Source organism: Xiphophorus maculatus, chromosome 23, assembly GCF_002775205.1.
Source record: "Xiphophorus maculatus strain JP 163 A chromosome 23, X_maculatus-5.0-male, whole genome shotgun sequence".
NCBI lineage: Eukaryota > Metazoa > Chordata > Actinopteri > Cyprinodontiformes > Poeciliidae > Xiphophorus > Xiphophorus maculatus.
In genome coordinates, this window is record NC_036465.1 from 16,776,580 (window position 1) to 16,799,438 (window position 22,859).

The window sequence follows — 22,859 nt, forward strand, 5'->3', positions numbered from 1 at the left end:
TATTGCTAGCCTTTATCTTGCCATCTCTTCAATTCTCGCCTCTCTGAGTGAAAGTTCCTTCCATGGATACAGAGCTCACACCTCTGCTATCAGCACTGTGTCCAATCACCTTTTATCCCCCGCCTCATCGGCTTCTAGGCAGCCAATCCTCTCACAGAGCCAACAAAACACATTGCTGCTACTTAATTACACAGCAAGTGCAAACATGACTGGCATTTAATGAGGAACAGGTCAGCGTATAGCAGCACAATAACCTTTATGCTTTCTTTATTGCTTTTAAGGTATTTCTTCTTCTCATATATCTCTTCCTCCACTGGTATAAATATTGTTTTATAATGTGTTTTGCAAAAAATAAAAAAAAAACAATATAATGGACCGTTTTGATTCATCAATGCAATGTAAGTGCATTGAAACAAGACCTCACACTATATTTTTACATTTTTCATCAATTTCTCAAATATTTTGACTTTTCAATAGCAGAGAGCTGTATGACAGGAAGAGAAGATTTGCTACTGTGAACTGGTTGCACCGGTAGCAGCCATCGCTGTTTTTTTTTTCCACACTTTACAGAGATAATATCCAACACCATCTAAATTCAGTTTAATATTGTTGCACAAAGCTCATCTTAGGACTATAACATCTAGGGATGAAGGTCACAATAAGCATCTATCTGAGAGATTTTCTGTCACCAAAGTAAGTAAAGCTGTGTTGAGATTACAATTGAGTAGATAAATAGATTTTCCAGTTAAATTTTCTTGACTGTGCTGAAAATGCACAGTCAAATGATAGTGCCCTTGAAATCACAATACATCACAAACACAAACTGTTAGTATGTGTGAAAAAACACAAAGTAAGTTTTAACAGGTCTAGTTTCCAGCTTCCCAGAAAAACAACCAATCAATCCCTAAAAGATGTCCGACATACATGATCCCATATATAAGCTGTCAAGAATCATATCTAATTTATACGGTCACATATTTGGAATAAAGTTATGTGCCCTCTGCCATATTGGTGAGCACTATGAATTAGTTTGAGGAAATACAAGAGATAAAACTTAAATAGAAGAAATTAACATCTTAAAAACTCCAGAATAAATGCAAAGTCATATATAAACACATTTAAAACATCACACCAGACAACACACCTGTATGGCAGTTGCATCTGGCATACTGAGGCGGCGCACAAATATCTGGCTCTGTCCGCTGTGGCTGGTGACATAGCCCGAGCCCCAGGTGCCACTGTGCGGCCTTCCCGTGTTGTAGAACATGAAAGTGTCACTTCCCGATGTGGCGGTCAAGCACGTCTTATAACAGTACGTTTTGGTCAAAGACCCATTTCCTCTCACTTCAATATAATGCGGCTCCACTTTGAGGTCACGGCGCAGAGCCACATTGATGTTTTGTTGCACTCCTGCAGCTCCTCCACCACCACCTGCAGCCCTTGCTCCACCACCACCTGCTGAGGTGCCACCCTCCGGCATGTTCTTCTGGGATACGCAGCAAGGGGAGCAGGAACCAGTCTGGCTACAGTAGGCATGACATCGCACAATGGCAAGAACAAAGACAGTGACTAGAAATACAAAGGTGGTGGCACACAGGGCTATGATGAGGCAGAGAGTGACGGGTGAAATCATTAGCGGGCTGTCAGGCCTAACAATCTGTTTCGGATCAGGGGTAAACTTCGGAGGAAGGTCCATCACGTGCACATGGATAGTGGTGGTTGAGGAAAGCGGTGGCATGCCGTGGTCTCGAACCAGGACAGTCAGAACAAAGGTAGTAGAGTTGTCTTCCATGACTCGCCTGGTGGTGCGGATCTCACCTGTGTACTCATGAACTTTAAAAAGGTCTAGGTCTTTGTTGGTCTGGTTCAAGGTATAAAACAGCCAGGCATTCTGTCCTGCATCGCCATCCCATGCAGTCACCTTGCTAACTAAGAGGCCGGCTTCAGCATTTTTCATTAGTGTTCCATTTGCAGGTGGATAGACAATCCTAGGAACATGATCGTTCTGATCCATAATGTAAACATATACTGTGGCCACACGGCTAAGGGGAGGCACGCCGTTGTCCTGGGCTTTAATCTGAAAGTGAAACTCTCTAAGCTTTTCAAAGTCAAAGGCTTGCAGGGCATAGGTCTCACCTGTGTCAGGTTTGATGCCAACATAGCTGGCTACAGGTATCCCATGATTGTTGTCATTAAGGACAGTATAAGTTATGCGTGCATTTTCTGCATCATCAGCATCCATGGCCTTAACAACACAAAGAGATGCCCCAGGAGCATTGTTCTCTGTGATATAGACAGTATATGATGTCTGCTCAAAACGAGGTGGGTTATCATTAACATCTGCAACATCTACCCTGAAGCTCATTTGAGATGATAGGTGTGGCGTGCCCTCATCCACAGCGCTGACTGTAACATTGTATGATGAGATAGTTTCCCTGTCCAGGAAAGCAGATGTGACCACAGTGTAGTGGTTTCTGAAGGATTTAATCTTAAAAGGCAAGTTGGGCATGATCTCTAGGGATACCTGTTTGTTTTGTCCAGAATCGCCATCATTAACAGTAATCAAAGCCACCACTGTGTCTGCCCGTGCATCCTCACGTACAGGGCTGGAAAGTGAAGACAGTACAATCTCAGGAATGTTATCGTTGACATCCAACACTTCTACGACTACTTTACAGTGTGCTGCAACAGGAGCTGGGCCTTTGTCCATTGCTTGTATGTACATTTCATAGGATTTAGTCTCCTCATAATCTATATTATTTCTTACCCTAATCTCTCCCGTGTTTGTGTCCATAGAAAACACCTGTCTGACTCTTTCAGGAGTGTAGCTACTAAAAGAGTAAAACACTTCTCCGTTTGAGCCCTCATCTGGGTCTGTTGCATTTAACTTAATCAAAAGTGTCCCATTTGGAGAGTTCTCAGGCACTTTAACTTTATACACTGAACTGTTAAACTTAGGCACATTGTCATTGGCATCAAGGATAAGGACATTGATTTTGGCCGAGCCAGTTCGCTGTGGAGTGCCTCCATCTATTGCTGTCAGAATAAGTTGATGAGAGGGCATCTGCTCCCGGTCAAAGGGCTTTTTGAGAATTAGCTCAATTTGATTATTGTTGGAGGAGGGTTTAATGGAGTCCAAAGTGAGGTGGTCGTTTGGAATAAGTCGGTACTGTTTCACGGAGTTGGACCCCCCATCTGCATCTTGAGCTCCCTCGATGTGAAACCGCGACCCGGTGAGAGCAGACTCTGACACCTCAAGCTGGTATTCATCCCGAGGGAACTGAGGTTCGTTGTCGTTAACGTCCAATATCTCCACCTCCACGTTGTGCACTTCCAGCGGGTTCTCCAACACCACCTCCAGGTTACGTGAACAGGTACCACTGAATTCACAAACTGTTTCCCGGTCAATTCGGTCACTCACCACCAGCTTTCCGGTTTTGTGGTTTATTGTGAAATATTTCCGCCCACTGTCCGACGTGATTTTGATGCGTCGAGTGGAAACTTTTTTCAGATCCAGACCCAAATCCCGGACAATGTCACCGACTGATGCCCCGTTCTCCAGCTCCTCTGGAATTGAGTATCGGATTTGTGCGTTTATAAGGCCACTTAACATGAACGTCAACACACAGAAATAGCTAAATATATTCTCCATTACTCTGTAACAGCATCGTACCGACCCAGCCATCGCAGGCGGGCAGAATTTGCAGACGGTTCGGAGAAATCTTTCCGCCTTTTCAGGTTGCTGCGGGTCCCCACCCGCCTCATCAAAAACTGAGTCCGTGCATAACTCCGACAGTGCGGGGTAAACTCCGTATCCTCTGTGATGCATGCATGAAGCAAAAAAATTTCACTGCGTCCATGTTTTCCTCGTCGGTCGAGGTAATGTTTTGAATTGCTCTATCTCTCCTGCAAGGTTGTCTCCTTTCCTCAGATATCGCTATTGGTCTCTCTCTCTCCCTCCCTCTCTGCCTTTCTCTCTCTCTCCTTATGTTTCTCTCTGCCTGTCTGTGGTGGCGATGCTGTCGGTGGGCAGAGAGGGAGGGAGCGCCACTCGTTCAAATGGTACTGGCTGCATCTCAGCATCTCCGATCAAACAGCATATAACAAGCAAAATGTTTAATTTTTTATTTAGTTCTTCGCCTCAGTTCATGTAAGTACGAATGTAAATAGAACCGCAGTTGACACCCGCATAATGTAAAAATTTTTTGAAGCAAAAATAAAGAACGTTTTTCTCTCTCCTCTTGTCAGCGCCACCGCCCTTTTTTGAGCCGAGGAAAACTGATTTATGTGCAGCTATCATCAGACTCCCTTGCTGAGGCAAATTAACAATTACTCAGGAGCAAGGCAAACGGAGCAACAAATCATTTTAAAAACAGGTAAAAAAATAAATAAATACAAAATAAGAACCTGAGCACCTTGTCAATGCAGTGTTAGTCAGAGTCTCTATGATGCCATCGTTATACAGCTCTAAATCTCTGGAAGAACTAGTCATAGCAGGTCACTTTCCTAACAGAACCATATGTGTAATTAATTAATCTATTTTATTCTATCAGCGAGCAAAACCTCTGTTCAATAACATGCACTTCATATTTTTTTACCCCTTTGTTTTCACATGGTATCAGAAGGCAGAAAACAGAAAACTATCTAATAATTAACTAGTGAAACAAATGTTTGTGTCCTTAACCAAGTCACAGACAATATACTCCAGATGTGACCCCCATTGCACATCTGGCAAAAACACCACAACTGTCCTGAGAGACAACATTTACACACGTTGTGTTTGCTCACATGCTAAAGTCTGCAAACATACACTAATGTATGAGGTACCTTTTAGTATGTTTTTTTTTTTTTTCTTACAATGCACTATATGTCAAACAAGAATGAAATAATTGCAATTCAGAGCTTATAAGCACTAAGGGGGGGATATTTTTAGCACACTGACCAGAATCAAGAGGAATTTTTTTTAAATGCAGGTTTGTTGTAGGAAATTTCACAAATTCCCAATATAATCTGAAGCCAATAACACTTCTAGATGTCTCCCACTAGTCTAATTTCAGCTAATTTTAGTTTGCATAGAATGTACCAAAGTTTAGGACTTTTTGCTTTACAGAAATGCCTTGTCCTTCTCTTTGTGAAACCATCAATCCTTTTGGTTCACCACAGCCACTGGGCTAAGATGAGAATCTATCCACCCACATTATTCCTTTTCCATGGTGTTTTGCCACTCTCACCCACGCTAAATTTGCCCACAGCGATGACAACGCTTGGCACCCAGAGACGGAGGGAACAGTGACTCACTTGGATGCAGCTAAAGGATTGGCTGATGACTTCTCTAACTCAAATGCCTTAAATTTTGGGTGGCAAAATTCATAATTAAAACAGAATCCTAATGTTCTATAGAAAAATTTCATTTCATGCACGAGCTACTTATTAAAATTAAAAAGTACATCCAGTCAGTGCCGTAGCTCCACCCATGTGCAAAAGAATCAGGCTCGGTCACTATAATTAATCATGATGACAACATATTTAGCAAAAAATAAAAACATTAAATATTTAAATATGAAGCATGTTAATAGATTATAAAATATAACAAATGTGCTTCAGAAAAAGAAAAGAAAATTCTCCAGTCTCCTCCGTGGTGTTAACAATTACTTGTTACTTGTTGTAACAATTAATTGTTTTTCTCCCCACCTCCCAGTGGTCCGTTCTATCGTGCCTCAATTTCAAGTTTGGCAGAAACGTATTTGAACACGGCCTCTAAAAGGCATCAAAAGTTGGGACTGAAGCGCATCTGTGCTCAGAACACCCAAATACCTAGCAACGGCCCTGCATCCAGTTACATATATGTCAACATGTTATTATCAAAACTATTATAGTTTAGATAATAACGACTCTGTTCACTTAGCCTGGCCATTGCCTTCCTCTGCTATTCTGATGGATTCAAATCTTGCTTCACTGTCAGTCTGGACTTTCTCCCATTGACTTGGATTCCTCCAGTAAAATTCCAACCTGGCCAAGGAGAAGTTGTAAATGATGACAGATTTTCTGCGCTGTTTTAGAATTGCAGTCTGCCTCTAGCTTTAGCCATGGCAGCTGAGGAAATGAATGAAGCTGTTCAGTCTGTGTTGGTCACACTTCCAAATACTGAATTAACATTAATAGCCTTCTCATTTGGCTCCACACTTCTGTCTTTGCAGTGAAGGATGGTTGTTTACAGTGCAGGAAATTTCCAGTAAGTTTCATACCGTTGAACCAGCGCATTACATACATCAAGGGCAAAAGTTAGCTATGGAGTAAAATTTAAAACCTGAACTTAGTCCATGCATCCAGGAAGCAATTGTTTCACATTAGCGAAGAGCCCAGACCCTCTGTACGAAGCAAAGTGTAGAACAAGGAGCTGTTTTTTACCAGGCCACTGTTCACTTATTCTGCAAATTACTATTTAAAAGTTGAAGGCTTAACAATGTTTATCTGTATTTATCATGTTGTAATCATACACCTACAAGGTAAGGGATTATCTTCCCCTTCTTTTTAATTGCAGAAGGATATCTCAGATGGCTCCACATGTAGATCTACAGTTATAACCATGACATTTAACAGATTTTCCCAGTGGGGTAGTTAAACCTCCGTGTTTTGCTGTGATAAAAAAAAAAAAAGAGGACCAGTGACATTTATTTGGCAAACAATAAACACAGAGGTCTATTATACCTGACCTTTTCATGCGTCTCACTTTTCATGACTTCCAACTCTTTTCTAATTTATGCATATCACAGACTTTTGAACAGCTCCCTAGTGCCTGTGCCTGCGTCACAAGCATCCATCTGTCCCAGCATTAATTGCACGCCTCTCAGCTGTAGATTTCATTTTTTCACTCAAGGGTGCTGCGGATAATGCCATCAAAACTATTCTACGTGCAGACAGATGCCTGTCTGGGTTCAACAGATGCTAATCTTATAGAAGATAATTGGCTCAGATAATTGGAGAGTTTGTCTCTCTCTCTTTTTTAAATTGATCCTTTTCTTAATTATCAAAACCTTCTGTGCCATTAGGCAAGGCACTTGTTGTCTACTGATATGCATGTCAGTGTATTATTGTGTGTGCATCTGTGAATGTAATTTATGTGGATGTGGTGTAAAGTGCGTTAAATTGGCTTAAATTGATATGACCAGAAAAATTAATACATTTTGTCCATTTCCCACTTGTTTTCCCAGATCTAGACTTTGCCTAGCTGCAGCACTGTGAGCCAACTGCTGTTCCAGCTGAGGGGGAAATGTCTCTAATGTCATTTGAATATTTTCAGACTGAGAAAATGGGTAAAATACGACCAATAGCTTTGAAAATAAATTCATGTGCTGGATTAAAGCCAAGATTAAAGTTGAAGCTTCCTCCTTGTTCACTGTATCTACCCCAGTATGAAAGAACCCTAATTTCATCAATTATGTAGTATGTCCACTAGATTAATAACATTCTCTCCAACCTCATTAATACTGTAAGCAGACACTCTAAAAACCATTTGTATTAGTTCCCCCAGGAGATTTTTCCATGGAATCCCCCATTTTAGTGAGTCAGAGTATAAAATAAATCTGCAAAGAAACTGGTCATGAGTGGGCTATCATGAAGCTTCACTCATTACGTCATTCCCTCAGCCACCGCATACAAACAGAAGCAGCCATGCAAACATAATGGGCATTTGTGCCTGTAGGTCTGGGTGCTCTCACACAACAGTGTAGAATGGTATCTGAGGACAAAATGATTTTGTCTGAGTAAATGTTGGGAGATAGTTTGCAGTTCTCGCTCTGAATTTTAAATGCCAGGGAACCGTCTTCTCCTGCCAAGAGTTTGATGAGCAGATGGGAACAGAGAAGTGAAGCATGCATTTCCTTTTTTTAGACTGTCTAAAGAGAATGGCAGAAATAGGTGGATTTCTTATTTTCTTGTCCCCTCATTGAAAAGTGCCATCTCCGAGATTTGAGTCTGATCCTGTTACAGTCAAAATCTAGTCTACAGGGCAGTGGCGTTGTAAAAGCCAACTTTAGAATGCACCTGACAAGTTGTGTAGAAGAACAGAAATGCATCAATAAAATCATGAAATTTGCAGTACAATTTAAATGACAAGGTAGGAAGTAAATTCCCCAAAAGAGCCAAACAAAAATACTTGCAAAATAAATAGGTATAATGAATAGGATCAAGTCAAATAATAGAATAAATATTAAAAATAGAAAGTCAAATTGATAATTCCCCTTAAAAGCTTTACTTTTGTTTTGCCATTGCTTTATTGCAATGAAATAACTGCAGCAGCAAAAAACACGTCATCACAGGAAGCCTAAATCCAGCTGTGTATCAGGAGGTCTGAGTCAGTAAAAAGAAATGGTCAATGAGAACAGCTCTGAAAAGTTAATCCCTATGTCAGTCAGAGGGGCAGAGAGGTGGGAGAGACGGTGAAATTGGTCCCTCTGTTGGAAGAAATCAGTAGTGCAAAGATTTAACACGTGATTCTCTCCCTCTGCTCATCCACCCTGGCTTTTTGCATTAAGCCAAAGTACTAAAGCATAATCTCATCTATGACAGTGTGTGTTTGAGAGCGAGAAAGGGAGGCGGTTGGAGGGAGGCGAATACGTCATTCTGCCCCGGCCGGTCAAGTTCTTTATCTATTCTAGGGCAAGCGCCATACTGACAAAGCTGGATGAAAAAAAAAAAAAACAGGGCAATGTGTGGAGGTGAAAGCAAGGGGACGGTTAAACGTATAACATGTCTGTCTCCATTTCAAACAATGATAGCACACACCACGTTCTGCATTCATCAGATAAATATTGCGCAATTAAAATTATTTAGTTGAACAAAATTGTAAAAAATGTAGAGCAAATAATAAAAAAAGATCAAACTAAGTATTACAAAATCAAAAAGAATATACTCATATGTTACTGAAAAAAACACAGCTTAAGGACAGAGTTGTGTCCTCACACCTTTTGAAGAATTGGCTCATTTAAAGCCTAATTATAACCACATTCTTGTTCAGTATGGTTTGTAAAGCAAGCACGCAGTGAAGATGTTCAATAGGGATGTTTGTTCTGATCCCACGTGTACCTTTCCTTCAAAAATAAAGGTCATGAGAACAAAAAGCTGCCTAAATCCCTCCCCATGGGAGAAAGCACTGGCTAAACAACTTCTTGCATGTCCTGATTCCGGCATGAATCAAACAAATCCTCAGTGCTGCACCAAAGAAAGCTATCAGGAAATGCAGGCAGGCTTTGGATACTTTCCTCTCTGGATGGCCTGGCTTTGTATCTCTGTCGGATTGGTTAGGATGGGCCCCGTGGTGCAGAGCATGACAAAGATAATTTAATGAGAGCAAAAATATTCCAGTGCCAGTGAGAAAGAAGGCTTGGTGGAAGTAGGGGATGTATGATGAGTGCCTTTTTTTAATGTGTGACCGATTGTAAGCTTGTAATTTTTTCACTCAGCCTTAGGGCATGCATTTGATGTGTGTGTGTGTGTGTTTTTTTTATCCATCTCATTCTTGCAAACCCTGGTTTTCTCACTATTTCATGCTCAAGGCTCAAATCTGTGCTGCTGTATTTGTGTCTTTCTGTGAAACATTTTCCATTCTGGAATTGTACCAATCTCACTCTCTTTCCCCCTTGTTTGATTTGCTTTATCCTGTTTACACACCAAATAAAGAAAAAAAATCAACAACAATCTTGCCAAGGTTGCTGCAAATCTGTACCATGCATCTCTCTCTTCCTCTCTCTCCTTATTTATTCCTTAAGCATCTCTTCATAACCATGCGGCTTCCTTCCAGCTTGCATCCATGTGAAACATGCTGGGATGGAAGCGAGAGTGAGAGTGGGGGTGGGTGCACCAGCAGCAGCTCCCTGGAAACAGACTGGCTCATCATCACAGCCCAGAAACAGTCTCCATGGCAACCTAACTTCACTCTCACACAAAGGACACACCCTTGTCAATGAGAAAAACAGGAAGTGGTCCATGAGATGTGCGCGTCAGAACGGCAAATGAATCTCAAAGCTAGTTTGTTGATCTCCTGCGTTCCCCACGTGTGTAGACTTGGGGTGAGGAGACATTTATACCATGCTTTTTGTCCAGCTGTTGAACCCATCTGGGCAAATGACTTGCAGTTAAAGCCTCTGCTGCAGGACATCAGTCCTCACACTGCGAAGCTCTTCGCCGAGAGCTCCTGCAACCATAATGTACTGTAGAATAAATAATTTAGTGCATGTTGCAGCATCAAGGGAGGCAAAGTTAGAAGCTTTTATCATATATACATTCTAGAGCTTTCATGGCTTTGTTTTTAAACAGTGTGTGCAAGTGAGACACTGAATTGCATCCTTTATATAAAATCCGACCGTCCAGTAGCTCAATACTGCATGGATAAAAAGCCTCCTCCCTCCTACTGCCCTCTAAAACACAGGTTCAGCTGTGATCGACATTGGGTTATGTCCGGCCCCGCCCAGCCGCAGAGCCGAACAGGAGGGAGAGCTGAGGCGAACTGAGCTGATGCCTCGATCGGAACGGAAGCTCCCTACTACTGCTACTGCAAAGGGTAGCGGAAAATTACCTGCCCCTCCCCCACTTTCTACCTCAGAGACAGAGAGCCGCAGCATACAGTGCACGAGCTGGAGCATTTACGCAGAGAGGCAGATCCAGACATTGTTTCTGGATTAGGAGCGTGCGTACAACCTACATTGCGCATCGACTGTATCGGACATAGAGCCGCGCAGCAAACACAAGTTCAGTCTGATGGCGCCTGTAGCGTGCTGCCGTGGTCAAATCACTCGCTGACCCACTTAAGCGACGCTCATAACCTGATAGACTTGGCTCGCAATATTCCGCGTGTGTGAGAGAGGACGGAGCCGGGTTTCACTCTCACCAGCCAAGAACAAATAAAAAAAAATAATAATAAATGACTGAAGCTTTGACAGATGATTGTATGACTGTGTGTCTTGAACCACTCCCTGAAATGAGGTCATAGCGTCTGAGTGGGTCACAACAGTATGAAGCCATTGAAAAAAAAAAAAAACAAACAAAAAAAAACTCAGCCACTAAACCTCACTGGGATTACCTGAACCCAAACCACCTGCAAAACGCAGAATTAAATATTTTATGATTATACCTGTACAAATGAATACGCGACCAGCTTCGGGACTAAAGCCTACTTGACCTGACACGGAACTGGATTTTGTAAGCACATTAAGGATAGTAATGAAAATATATTAAATCAGGTTTACAGCGCTCCGCAGCTGAGAGCATGCATGTCTGAAGAAATGGAGTTAATTTCCTGTTAGCTCCTTCAGCTGCTCCCCTTCACCAGGAGGGAATGTGCAAGTGGGGGGAGGGGAGGAATTCATCAGGATACGCAAGAGAAAAGAGACGCCCGAGCAATGGATGTCATGATTCAGCCTTTCCTCGGAATGAAGGTTATAAGGTTTTCTGATAAAATATGCTAAAGAACTGTAAATAAAAACAATACACCAGAATGGGAGCAGCAGGGGACCAAACAGAAGACCAGACTCATTACACAGAACACCTGCAAAACCTTGCAGTCTCTAAGAATGGGCACAAATGTGTATCATGACTAAAAATGTATGGACATTTCCCTTAATAGGCTAGAATTTATATTGATGTGTTATGTAGCATCCATTATGGGTCAGGCTATGATCAACACAGATTTAAGATTCAAGCAGAATTGAACAACAATTATTACATCAAAAGAAAGAATGAACAAATGAAAATGAACAATGAGAGCAAATGTTAGCTTATTGTGAAATGAGACAATCATAACATTAGTAACACATCTAATGTTCTCTTTATGTGGAAAGCATTTGTATCTCAAAATGTTATGAACTGGTTTATATCTCGTACATAAATGATATGTAATAAATAAAACTTGATTCTGTGTACTTGAAAAGTGCAAGTGTAAAATAAATTATTTTTGAAATATTACGTATGCCAGCTTTCATGTCAGGGTGTCTGTTTTTTCATAGTAGATATCACAACTTGTCTAAGCAGAGAAACACACATGTCAGGCTAAAAGCGCTGTCAGTTACATTATGTGTCCCTACACTGCACTGCAGTGAGGTCTGCACAAATGTTATTGAGAATTGAGATTTCATTTTTAGAAGAGCTTTTAGAATTTCCCAGGACATGGCTTGTGACCAGAGGAAACTATTTTCTCAGTTGCAGGCCTGAGGGTCTGGAAAAGTCTACATTTTTTTCAGTGAGGTCTGCTGGATCGCTAAATGATTTTAAGTCTCTCTTAAAAACTCATCGTTAAAAAGAGACTTTTCATTGCAGAGAGCAAGTCTTTGTTTTCTAACTTCATTGCCTATTCTGGCAACCTTGAATTTTGCTTAGAGTTTTGTGTCATTATTATTATTATTATTATTATTATTAGTAGTAGTAGTAGTAGTAGTATTATTAGTAGTAGGTGCTTCAAAAATAAATTATGATTATGATAATGATGAAGAAGAATCTGAAACTCAGAATAAATTCAGGGTCAGGTAAATGTTGAGAGTTTTAAAGCTTTGAACATCTCACTGAGTACTGTTGAATTCATCATCAATAAATAGAAAGAATAAGAATGGCACAACTGCGAACTGACTAAGACATGCCTCTCCACCTAAATTGACAAGCCAACAAAGTGGAGTATTATTGCACATCACAGCACACTAAACATGTCTGGCCTTCATGGAAGAGTGACAAGAAGAAAGCCATTGCTAGAAGAAAACTACTAGAATGCCATAAGTTGAGGACACAGCAACAGCATGGAAGATGGTGATCAGGCCTTCTTGATCACCTGACGGAGCACCTGTGATGATGAATTGAGCTAAAGAAAATGGGAAGAGTTCAGACTATGACAGAGGTTCACCTTTGTGTGGTGCAACTCCAAACATACAGAAAGAGCCACAATAGTTTACATTAAATCATCTTGATGTGTAAGATTCCAACAGTTAGGGCCCGACCTGAACCAAATAAAACTGTGTGGCACAACTAGCCAACTACTTTTCACAGCTGCTCTCCATGCAGTATGACAAAGCTTGAGCCATTCTTGAGCAAGAAAACTTTGGAAATATTTCAGTCTATAGAAACACAAACAGGTAGCCACCAGAGACATGTCCCAAAAGCCATCAGATATAATTACAGCCAAAGGTAGTTTGACAAGCAAAGACTCAATATCAATATGTAACACTTTTTACATTTCAAACAATGAAGCCATGTGTAGTCTTACTTTTATTTTACAGTTGTGCTTAAACTTCTATTGGCCTGTCATAAAATACACACAAGTTTGTTTCCCTATGTGAAAAAATTGCAATTGTTAAAGAGGCATGAATACCCCTGTAAGGGATTGCAAATATAGATATACCTGATCAGCTCAGATCCAAACTTAACAGCTGCTTGTGATGCAATAGGAGAACACAACTTAGCAAGAAATACACAGAGGGGATATAAAAGAACAACGATTAGAAAAGACTACCCTCTGCATGAAAATGGTGGCTTTGTAAGTCAACACAACTATTTGCAATCATTAATTAATTTTATAAAGTTTTACAATTACTCTTGTATGTTTAATTCCTGCTTAGAGGTTGCTACTTTTAATCTGACACACAAAACTCATCAGGATGTATATTCTAATTTATTGAATATGACTGATTGTCAGATACAATTTTTATTTGATTTTTTTCTCTAGCTTATTTTGTTTGGGTTGTTAAATTATATACAACAATATTTTTGGGAGTATACATTTAAGTTTTAGGCTTTAATTTGTTGAAGAAATCAGTTATTTCAAAACTAAGAAGTGTGAAGGGAATGGTTTCAGCACCAAGGACAGAGCTCAAACTTAACGCTGTCCTTGGTAAACTGGCTGGTCATAGTAGATGGAATTATAAGGCAAACATGAGAGGACGATTTTAACGCGGGTCAGATCTCACCTTGTCTGTGTTTGGTAAAGTCTGAGTTCTGGTAAAAGTGTCTGTTCCGTTAATACTGATCAGTTCAGCATCTACAGGTGGAAACGGTGCGGGGAAAACCACTACGTCACTCTTCAGTGTGTCTGAGCTGAAACACACGTCATACTGCTGAGTAGCTTTAGAGTAAGACCAGCTCCCGTCAGGGTGGGTGGTGATCATGGGGGCGCTGTACCTGCTGAAATCACTGTCTGTCCTGTGGCATCTGACAGCTATTAAACTGATGAGACTCAGCAGAAAGATCACAGACACTGACACGATGGCGATCAGTAGATACAAGTTCAAATCAGAGAAGTTGTCCTCCTTTATAGGCACATGTCTGAACTGAGTCTGGACATCAGCTGTGCTTTCAACCACCATCACATCAATAGAAACAGTGGCTGACAGAGAAGGTTCTCCATTATCAGAAACCAGTACCACCACGGAGTGAGTTTTCAGGTCATTGTCGCTCATTCTCCTCTTAGTCCTGATTTCTCCGCTGCTGGTTCCGATCCTGAACAGGTTGTTTCCTTTTGACTCCGACAGGTGATAAGAAAGCAGCGCGTTGTATCCAGAATCTGCGTCCACAGCCCTGATCTTTGCTACAAAGTATCCAGATTCAGCAGAATAAGGGATGGTCTCACTGTTAACAGAGCCGTGCTCAGAATAAGGAGCTAAAATAGTTGGATTATTATCATTTTCATCGAGAATTAAAATGTTAACAGTCACGTTGCTGCTGAGCGGAGGAACACCAGCATCTGTAGCCTGAACTTTAAACTGAAATGTCTTCAACTCTTCATAGTTAAAAGACTGCAGACTGATTATTTCTCCAGTGTCTGCTTTCACGTTAACCACTGATCCTATATCATTATGTCTTTGATTATTATTATTACTAATTACCGAAAACGTCACCTTTCCATTTCCGTCTACATCAGGATCATCCGCAGTTAAGGTATAAACCACATCGCCAACTGGTCCGTTTTCTTTCACAAAAATATTAATTACTCTTTCCTTAAAACGTGGCGCGTTGTCATTGACATCTGATACATGAACCGTAATCACGCTGGTGCTGGAAAGAGGCGGCAGTCCTTCGTCCATCGCGGTTATTGTTACATTATATTCAGAAACCTTTTCTCTGTCAAGCGCTCCATCCACCACTAAGGAGTAATGATTTTTATACGTGTTCTTAATTTTAAAGGGAACGGAATTAACTATTTTCACCTGAACGACACCGTTTTTATCTGCATCCGGATCTTTCACCGTTAAAAGTCCGACCATTGTGTCGACAGGTGCATCCTCCCTCAGAACATTGACTAACGATGTTACAGATATTTCTGGTGGATTGTCGTTTATGTCTGTTATTTCAACGAGTATTTTACAATGTGAGGCTCTTGGGCTTGAACCTTTGTCTTTTGCTTGGACTCGGAGTTCAACCGCGTTGTTCTTTTCGTGGTCTAGCTCACCTTTTACACTGATTTCTCCCGTTAAGTGATCGATGGTAAATTTATCAACATTGTTATCATTATCCTGGTTGATTAAAGAATACTGAATTTCTCCATTGAGACCTTCATCTAAATCTCGAGCGTACACAGAAATTACAGCTGCGCCTAACGGTGTGTTTTCTGGCACTCTGACTTTGTACAGAGGTTTGTCAAATACTGGAATATTATCATTAACGTCTTGCACATTAACATTGATAAGTAATGTCCCTGATTTAGCAGGTTTACCCCCATCTGTAGCTGTTAAGGTTAATTTTATAAGTGACTGTTTTTCTCGATCTAAAGGTTTCTGCAGAGTCATTTCAACAGACACAGTTGGATCGCCTCCGTTTTGAACATCCAGCGCAAAATGTTCATTATGGCTTAGTTTATAAGCCTTTACTGAATAAACGCCAACATCTGCGTCAAATGCCTTCGGAAGAGCAATTTTTTCACCAGAAAAAGCCGACTCAGACACGTTCAGATCAATCTCTGGTATCCTGAATGAGGGCGTGTTGTCGTTTATATCAACTATTTTAACCTCAAACCGATAAAGATTTAGCGGAGACTTCACAATGGCTTCCACTTCCAGGGAGCATTTGGCTTTACGAGCACAGAGCTCCTCTCGGTCTATCCTGTCTTTCACCAGAAGTGCTCCAGTCTTGATGTTCACATCAAAATACTTCTCATTAGGTCCCGAAATCTGGAAATGTCTTTTTCCCAGTTCTTGTATATCTAGCTGTAAATCCTTCGCCAGATTTCCAACAACCGTACCCGGACTCGACTCCTCCGTAATCGAATATACAATCTGAGCCTCTGCGACCATCAGGACGTGCAACACAAAAAACAAATTATACATCCACGTCGGGTCCTTCTTTCCTCGACCCATTATGTCCCGATCTGACAAAACACACGGAATAAATAGTTATAAATCATTCCGGGGTTAACATATTTCCATGACTGTAGAGTCAGATCACAGCCCCTCAGTGCGGTGAGGACGTTACTCACGGCTTCCCAAACAAAGAGCTTGAAGCTCTCTCTTAAGGGAGGAGCATTGCACATGGATACAATGTGTTAAAACGCCAACAGTTCGAAGTGACATCTAGTGGCGATTTGAAGTGAAATAACGGGTAAAAAAAAGTTTATTCATTTATTATTATGACTTTAAGTCATACCAGACGAAATTGATTGAATTCCTCACAATTTTTTTAAGAGAAGGAGGTAAACAATGGGTGCTAAAGTCTAAGAGTGCCAAAGTTAAGAATTCAAATGTTGTCACCTTCCTCAAACTTCCTGTAATTTTTTTATCAAAATTGATTTTTTTTTTGCCTAAATTATCTTTTAGCAAAAAGGAGGTGGTGATTTTCTTTTTTTTTTGCCAAAATATGATTGGCAAAAATACTTTGGCTTTTATCTAAGGCAGGTGATAAAAGTCACATCATAATGAATGAATTGCTCATTCATTTGGAATCAAAAACACTTTCAAGAATGAAACATGAAAGAATAATTATATTTGACTGTCCAAAACAAACAAGTAAAAAAAAATTTCAAATGTAATCAAAAGTTTTAAACTCGGCTTAACAATAATTGAATAATTGCTATGTGCGGCATAGGGAATTGAAATAGTATTTCTGAATTTCTTACCTTGTCTGTGTTTGGTAAAGTCTGAGTTCTGGTAAAAGTGTCTGTTCCGTCAATACTGATCAGTTCAGCATCTACAGGTGGAAACGGTGCGGGGAAAACCACTACGTCACTCTTCAGTGTGTCTGAGCTGAAACACACGTCATACTGCTGAGTAGCTTTAGAGTAAGACCAGCTCCCGTCAGGGTGGGTGGTGATCATGGGGGCGCTGTACCTGCTGAAATCACTGTCTGTCCTGTGGCATCTGACAGCTATTAAACTGATGAGACTCAGCAGAAAGATCACAGACACTGACACGATGGCGATCAGTAGATACAAGTTCAAATCAGAGAAGTTGTCCTCCTTTATAGGCACATGTCTGAACTGAGTCTGGACATCAGCTGTGCTTTCAACCACCATCACATCAATAGAAACAGTGGCTGACAGAGAAGGTTCTCCATTATCAGAAACTAACACCAACAAGTGGTGAGTTTTCAGGTCATTGTCGCTCATTCTCCTCTTAGTCCTGATTTCTCCGCTGCTGGTTCCGATCCTGAACAGGTTGTTTCCTTTGGGCTCCGACAGGTGATAAGAAAGCAGCGCGTTGTATCCAGAATCTGCGTCCACAGCCCTGATCTTTGCTACAAAGTATCCCGCTTCAGCAGAATAAGGGATGGTCTCACTGTTAACAGAGCCGTGCTCAGAATAAGGAGCTAAAATAGTTGGATTATTATCATTTTCATCCAGGATTAAAACATTAACAGTCACATTACTACTTAGCTCAGGAACACCAGAATCATTTGCTTGAACTTTAAACTGAAATGTTTTCAACTCCTCATAGTTAAAAGTCTCCAGACAGAAAATGTCTCCAGTTTGAGAGTTTATGTTTAAAACTGAAGTTATTGGAATACTTTTTGAAAAGTTACCAAATAATGAATATCTTATTTTAGCATTTTCTGCCTCATCTGGGTCCTTTGCCATTATAATTCCAATATTGGTTCCAACTGCACTATTCTCTTTGACATAAACATTTATTACAGAATCTGGAAAATTAGGGGCATTATCGTTAACATCTGAAATGTGAACAGGGATAACATTAGTACTAGAAAGGGGTGGATTGCCCTCATCTATAGCATAAATTGTGACATTATAATGAGAAACACTCTCTCTATCAAGAGGTCCATCAACTGTTAATGAATAATAATTTTTATAATTTAGCTTAAGCATAAAAGGAGCCGACCCCATGACCTGAGCTCTGGTAATACCATTTTTACCCCCATCTTTGTCAGTCACGGTCACCAGAGCAACAACAGTTCCTGTCTCAGCATCTTCTTTAACTGGATTCATCAAGGATGTGACCACAATCTCGGGTACGTTGTCATTAACATCTATCACTTCCACTAACATTTTACTGTGAACACTCCTTGAAGGCGTGCCTTTATCTCTGGCTTGCAAGCGGATATCAAACGCTGCAGTTTCCTCATAGTCGATCTGTCCTATCACATTTATTTCCCCCGAGTCTGGGTTTATTGAGAATAAATCATCAGGATTAATGTTTCCTCTTCTAATAAATGAATATAATATTTCACTGTTTATTCCCTCATCTGAATCTTCAGCACTGACAGTGAGAATGGAGGTTTGCAACGGGGTGTTTTCAAGAACCTTGACTTTATACAACGACTGACTAAACACTGGAGCATTATCATTAATATCCATTATATGTACAGTGATCTTTAATGTCCCCGTTTTGGCAGGTTTACCTCCGTCGAGAGCAATTAATGTTAGGTGACTTGCAGCATTTTTCTCTCTGTCTAACGACTTTTGCAGCACTAATTCGGCAGATTCACTGTGCTGGCCCCCGCTTTGTATGTCAAGCAAGAAATATTCATTGGAACTCAGCTTGTAGCTTTTTACCCCGTTATTCCCCGAATCCGCGTCGTTTGCCATCGGGAGCAAATACCTCTCTCCGGGAGAAGACGATTCTGAAATATTCAAGTTAATTTCCTTGTCAAGAAAATACGGTGCATTATCATTGATATCCGTTATCTGAACCTCTATGCGATGCAGATGCAAAGGATTGCTCAACATGGCTTCAATATTCAGGAAACATTTCTCCGAGTTTGGACAAAGCGCTTCGCGATCAATCCTGTCGCAAACATACAGCGTACCAGCTTTCAAATCCAAGTCGAAATACTTCTTAAAGTTCCCAGAGACAATTCGCAGATCCCGTCTTTCCAGCTCACTGACGCTGACTTGTAAATGCTTAGCAAGATTTCCCACCACTGTTCCTTTGTCAACCTCCTCGGGAATGGAGAACGAGAGCAGCGCTGTGCACGCGCCACAGAAATACAGCAGAACCCCGATATTTATCCGGATTGCGCCTGTATGTCCTCCACGTCCCATTGCTGCCAAACCACGACAAAAACACCATATAATTTTAGAACACGTCCATTTTGCGGTAAATATCAGACGGAATCCTCTCTGCAGCGTGACCGAATGCGTTTTCTCACAAAGCAGCGGTTCACTAAGTCTACACATGGAAAGGAGGAGTCTGGAGATAAAAAAAGAAAAAGAAGAAAAAAACAGGAGCCACCCATAAATTTATGGTCTCCAGCGACACCAAGTGCTGCTTCTAATATATAAATAAATCATTGCAGTTTAGCTAAATACTGGCAAGATGTTAAGCGGAACATTAGATATGAAAAAAACAACAACAATATACGTTGATTATTGCACTAATAAATGCAGAAATATAATTTTTTTTTTCCAGGTAAACCATTTTAAAGACACAAAACAGAGATTGCGCTGACATCTTCAGTAATATAATGACCACACCAGTTGCCACCACACCGAAAAACAACATCCAGAAATCAGCACCGTGGACAGAGTCCGCAAATAGACAACTTCAATCTGAACTTGCTTACAGTCCTTAGTTACAAAATTGACAATTAGCAACTACTTTCAGGTTACAACAGACAAAAGAACATCCACGAGTCATTATCTTAGCCATCTGAAAGACTAATTAGCAATCGAAAAATATAGTCAGCAAAAAATACAGGTCGACATAATCTCGCCAACAAAAACCTCCACGGAAAAACAAGTACAAAATAGACAAGCTACGATCAGCAGAACTGCCCAAATATATTTGGGATATGAAAAAACTCGTTAAATTACAATAAAATGTTTGAAGGTGGTTTGCCAAAAAAGAGTGAATATCAAAAGCTTTCAAATAAAATAAAATAAAATCATATAGAAATTTTTACGTGTTTTAAACAAATGCTATTTCTGCCTTCCTTACCTTGTCTGCATTTGGTAAAGTCTGAGTTCTGGTAAAAGTATCACTCCCATTAATACTGATCAGTTCAGCATCAACAGGTGGAAACGGTGCAGGGAAAACCACCACGTCACTCTTCAGTGTGTCTGAGCTGAAACACACGTCATACTGCTGAGTAGCTTTAGAGTAAGACCAGCTCCCGTCAGGGTGGGTGGTGATCATGGGGGCGCTGTACCTGCTGAAATCACTGTCTGTCCTGTGGCATCTGACAGCTATTAAACTGATGAGACTCAGCAGAAAGATCACAGACACTGACACGATGGCGATCAGTAGATACAAGTTCAAATCAGAGAAGTTGTCCTCCTTTATAGGCACATGTCTGAACTGAGTCTGGACATCAGCTGTGCTTTCAACCACCATCACATCAATAGAAACAGTGGCTGACAGAGAAGGTTCTCCATTATCAGAAACTAACACCAACAAGTGGTGAGTTTTCAGGTCATTGTCGCTCATTCTCCTCTTAGTCCTGATTTCTCCGCTGCTGGTTCCGATCCTGAACAGGTTGTTTCCTTTGGGCTCCGACAGGTGATAAGAAAGCAGCGCGTTGTATCCAGAATCTGAGTCCACAGCCCTGATCTTTGCTACAAAGTATCCAGATTCAGCAGAATAAGGGATGGTCTCACTGTTAACAGAGCCGTGCTCAGAATAAGGAGCTAAAATAGTTGGATTATTATCATTTTCATCCAAAATGCACACATTAACAGTGACATTGCTGCTCAGTGGAGGAACACCAGAGTCTGTAGCCTGAACTTTAAACTGAAATGTCTTCAGTTCCTCATAATTAAAAGACTGCAGACTGATTATTTCTCCTGTATCCGAGTTAATGTTTATAAACGACGTCACAGGGATATTTTTGGCGTCACCCTCTAGTGAATAAGTTATTTTTGCGTTTTCATTCATATCAGGATCGACTGCACTAATTTTAAAAATATTGGCTCCAACTGGGCTGTTTTCTTTCACATAAATATTGATCACGGATTCCAGGAAATGAGGCGCGTTATCATTAACATCAGAGATTTGTACATTGATAACGGTGGTGCTGGACAGAGATGGGACTCCATCGTCATTAGCTATAATTGTGAGATTGTAAGAAGCACGTGCTTCTCGATCAAGAGGTCCATCTACAACTAAAGAGTAATAACTCTTATAATTAGTATTTAACTTGAATGGAGTTGAACCAACAAGCTTACATCGAGTCTCACCGTTTTTACCACCATCTTTATCCGTCACTGTCACCAAAGCTACAACGCTTCCTATTTCAGCATCTTCTTTAACTGGGTTCATCAGTGATGTTACAACAATTTCTGGGGTATTATCGTTTACATCCACTACTTCTATTAAAAGCTTTGCATTTGATCGTCGAGGTAAGAAACTTCTGTCTGTTGCTTGCACGTGTATTTCGTAGGCTGACTGCGTTTCATAATCCAGTTCACTTTTAACGCTGACATCTCCTGTTTCTTCATTTATGAAAAATATGTCAGATGGGTTAAAGTTTGCACGTTTGAAGAAGGAGTAAACTACTTTTCCGTTTTCCCCTTCATCTAAATCGGTGGCATTGAGCTGAATAACTTTTGATCCGATTGGCGCATTTTCGTAAACGCCAGCTTTGTAAAGTGATTTGCTAAAAGACGGTGTGTTATCGTTCACATCGAGAATATTAACAATGATTTGCAGAATTCCAGTTTTTGGAGGCCTGCCGCCATCTATTGCGGTAAGTGTCAGTTTAATAGTTGCTTGTTTCTCTCGGTCTAAAGCTTTCAGCAGCACTAATTCAGCAGATGCGCTGTGTTCTCCGCCGCTCTGTACGTCGAGGGAAAAGTATTCATTCACACTGAGCTTGTACGTCTTTACAGAATTGCTGCCTGAATCCGCATCGACTGCTAAAGGCAGCAGGAATCGCTCGCCCGCTGGTGAAGATTCAGAAATATTGAGAGAAAATGATTTCTCTGCAAAAGTAGGAGCGTTGTCGTTCACATCATTAATCACCACCTCGATGCGTTTATGCACTACAGGATCACTCAGTATGACCTCGATATTTAATGTGCATTTAATAATGTTCAGACAAATCTCTTCACGATCGATCCTCTCATTGACATAAAGCTCTCCTGTTTTAAAATTAGCTTCGAAGTATTTCTTACTGCGTCCCGACACAATATTTAGATTCCTGGTTTGCAGGTCTCGGACGTTGACGTTTAAATCCTTTGCGAGGTTCCCGACAACAGTTCCTTTGTCCGCCTCCTCGGTGATAGAGTAGGACATCTGAGCTGCAGACCAGTCGGATGCAAATAACATGACCAGGAAAAATAAGATCCCATTATTCCTTCTTCTGCTCATCGCTGATTCAAGAGAAACGCACGATATCCTTATTGTTTCTACACTGACACCATTAGTTCGGCAAATATGTTCAAAGCAAGTGATTCCACTCCCTGGTGTTGAGCCATGGTTTCTGCTCATCAAACAAAGCACACA

The 22,859-nt window shown here is 40.8% G+C and overlaps 1 protein-coding gene across 8 annotated transcripts in view; it reads right to left on the reverse strand.

Annotated features, from left to right (window-relative positions):
- The window catches only part of LOC102228344 (protocadherin alpha-C2-like), a 50,588-nt gene that overhangs the window by 15,070 nt on the left and 12,659 nt on the right, over positions 1–22,859 (reverse strand). The window contains exon 1 of one of the 8 annotated variants that reach the window (XM_023328417.1): positions 20,355–22,846. The exons of 4 other annotated variants lie outside the window; for them this stretch is intronic. In XM_023328417.1, coding sequence (XP_023184185.1) covers positions 20,355–22,844 — 2,490 coding nt within the window. In that variant the 5' untranslated portion in view covers positions 22,845–22,846. Of the gene's footprint in view, positions 1–1,144; positions 3,931–13,943; positions 16,437–17,080; positions 19,572–20,354; positions 22,847–22,859 lie in introns of those variants that run through there. 3 more of the 8 variants (XM_023328420.1, XM_023328418.1, XM_005795282.2) reach the window with 3 other exon arrangements.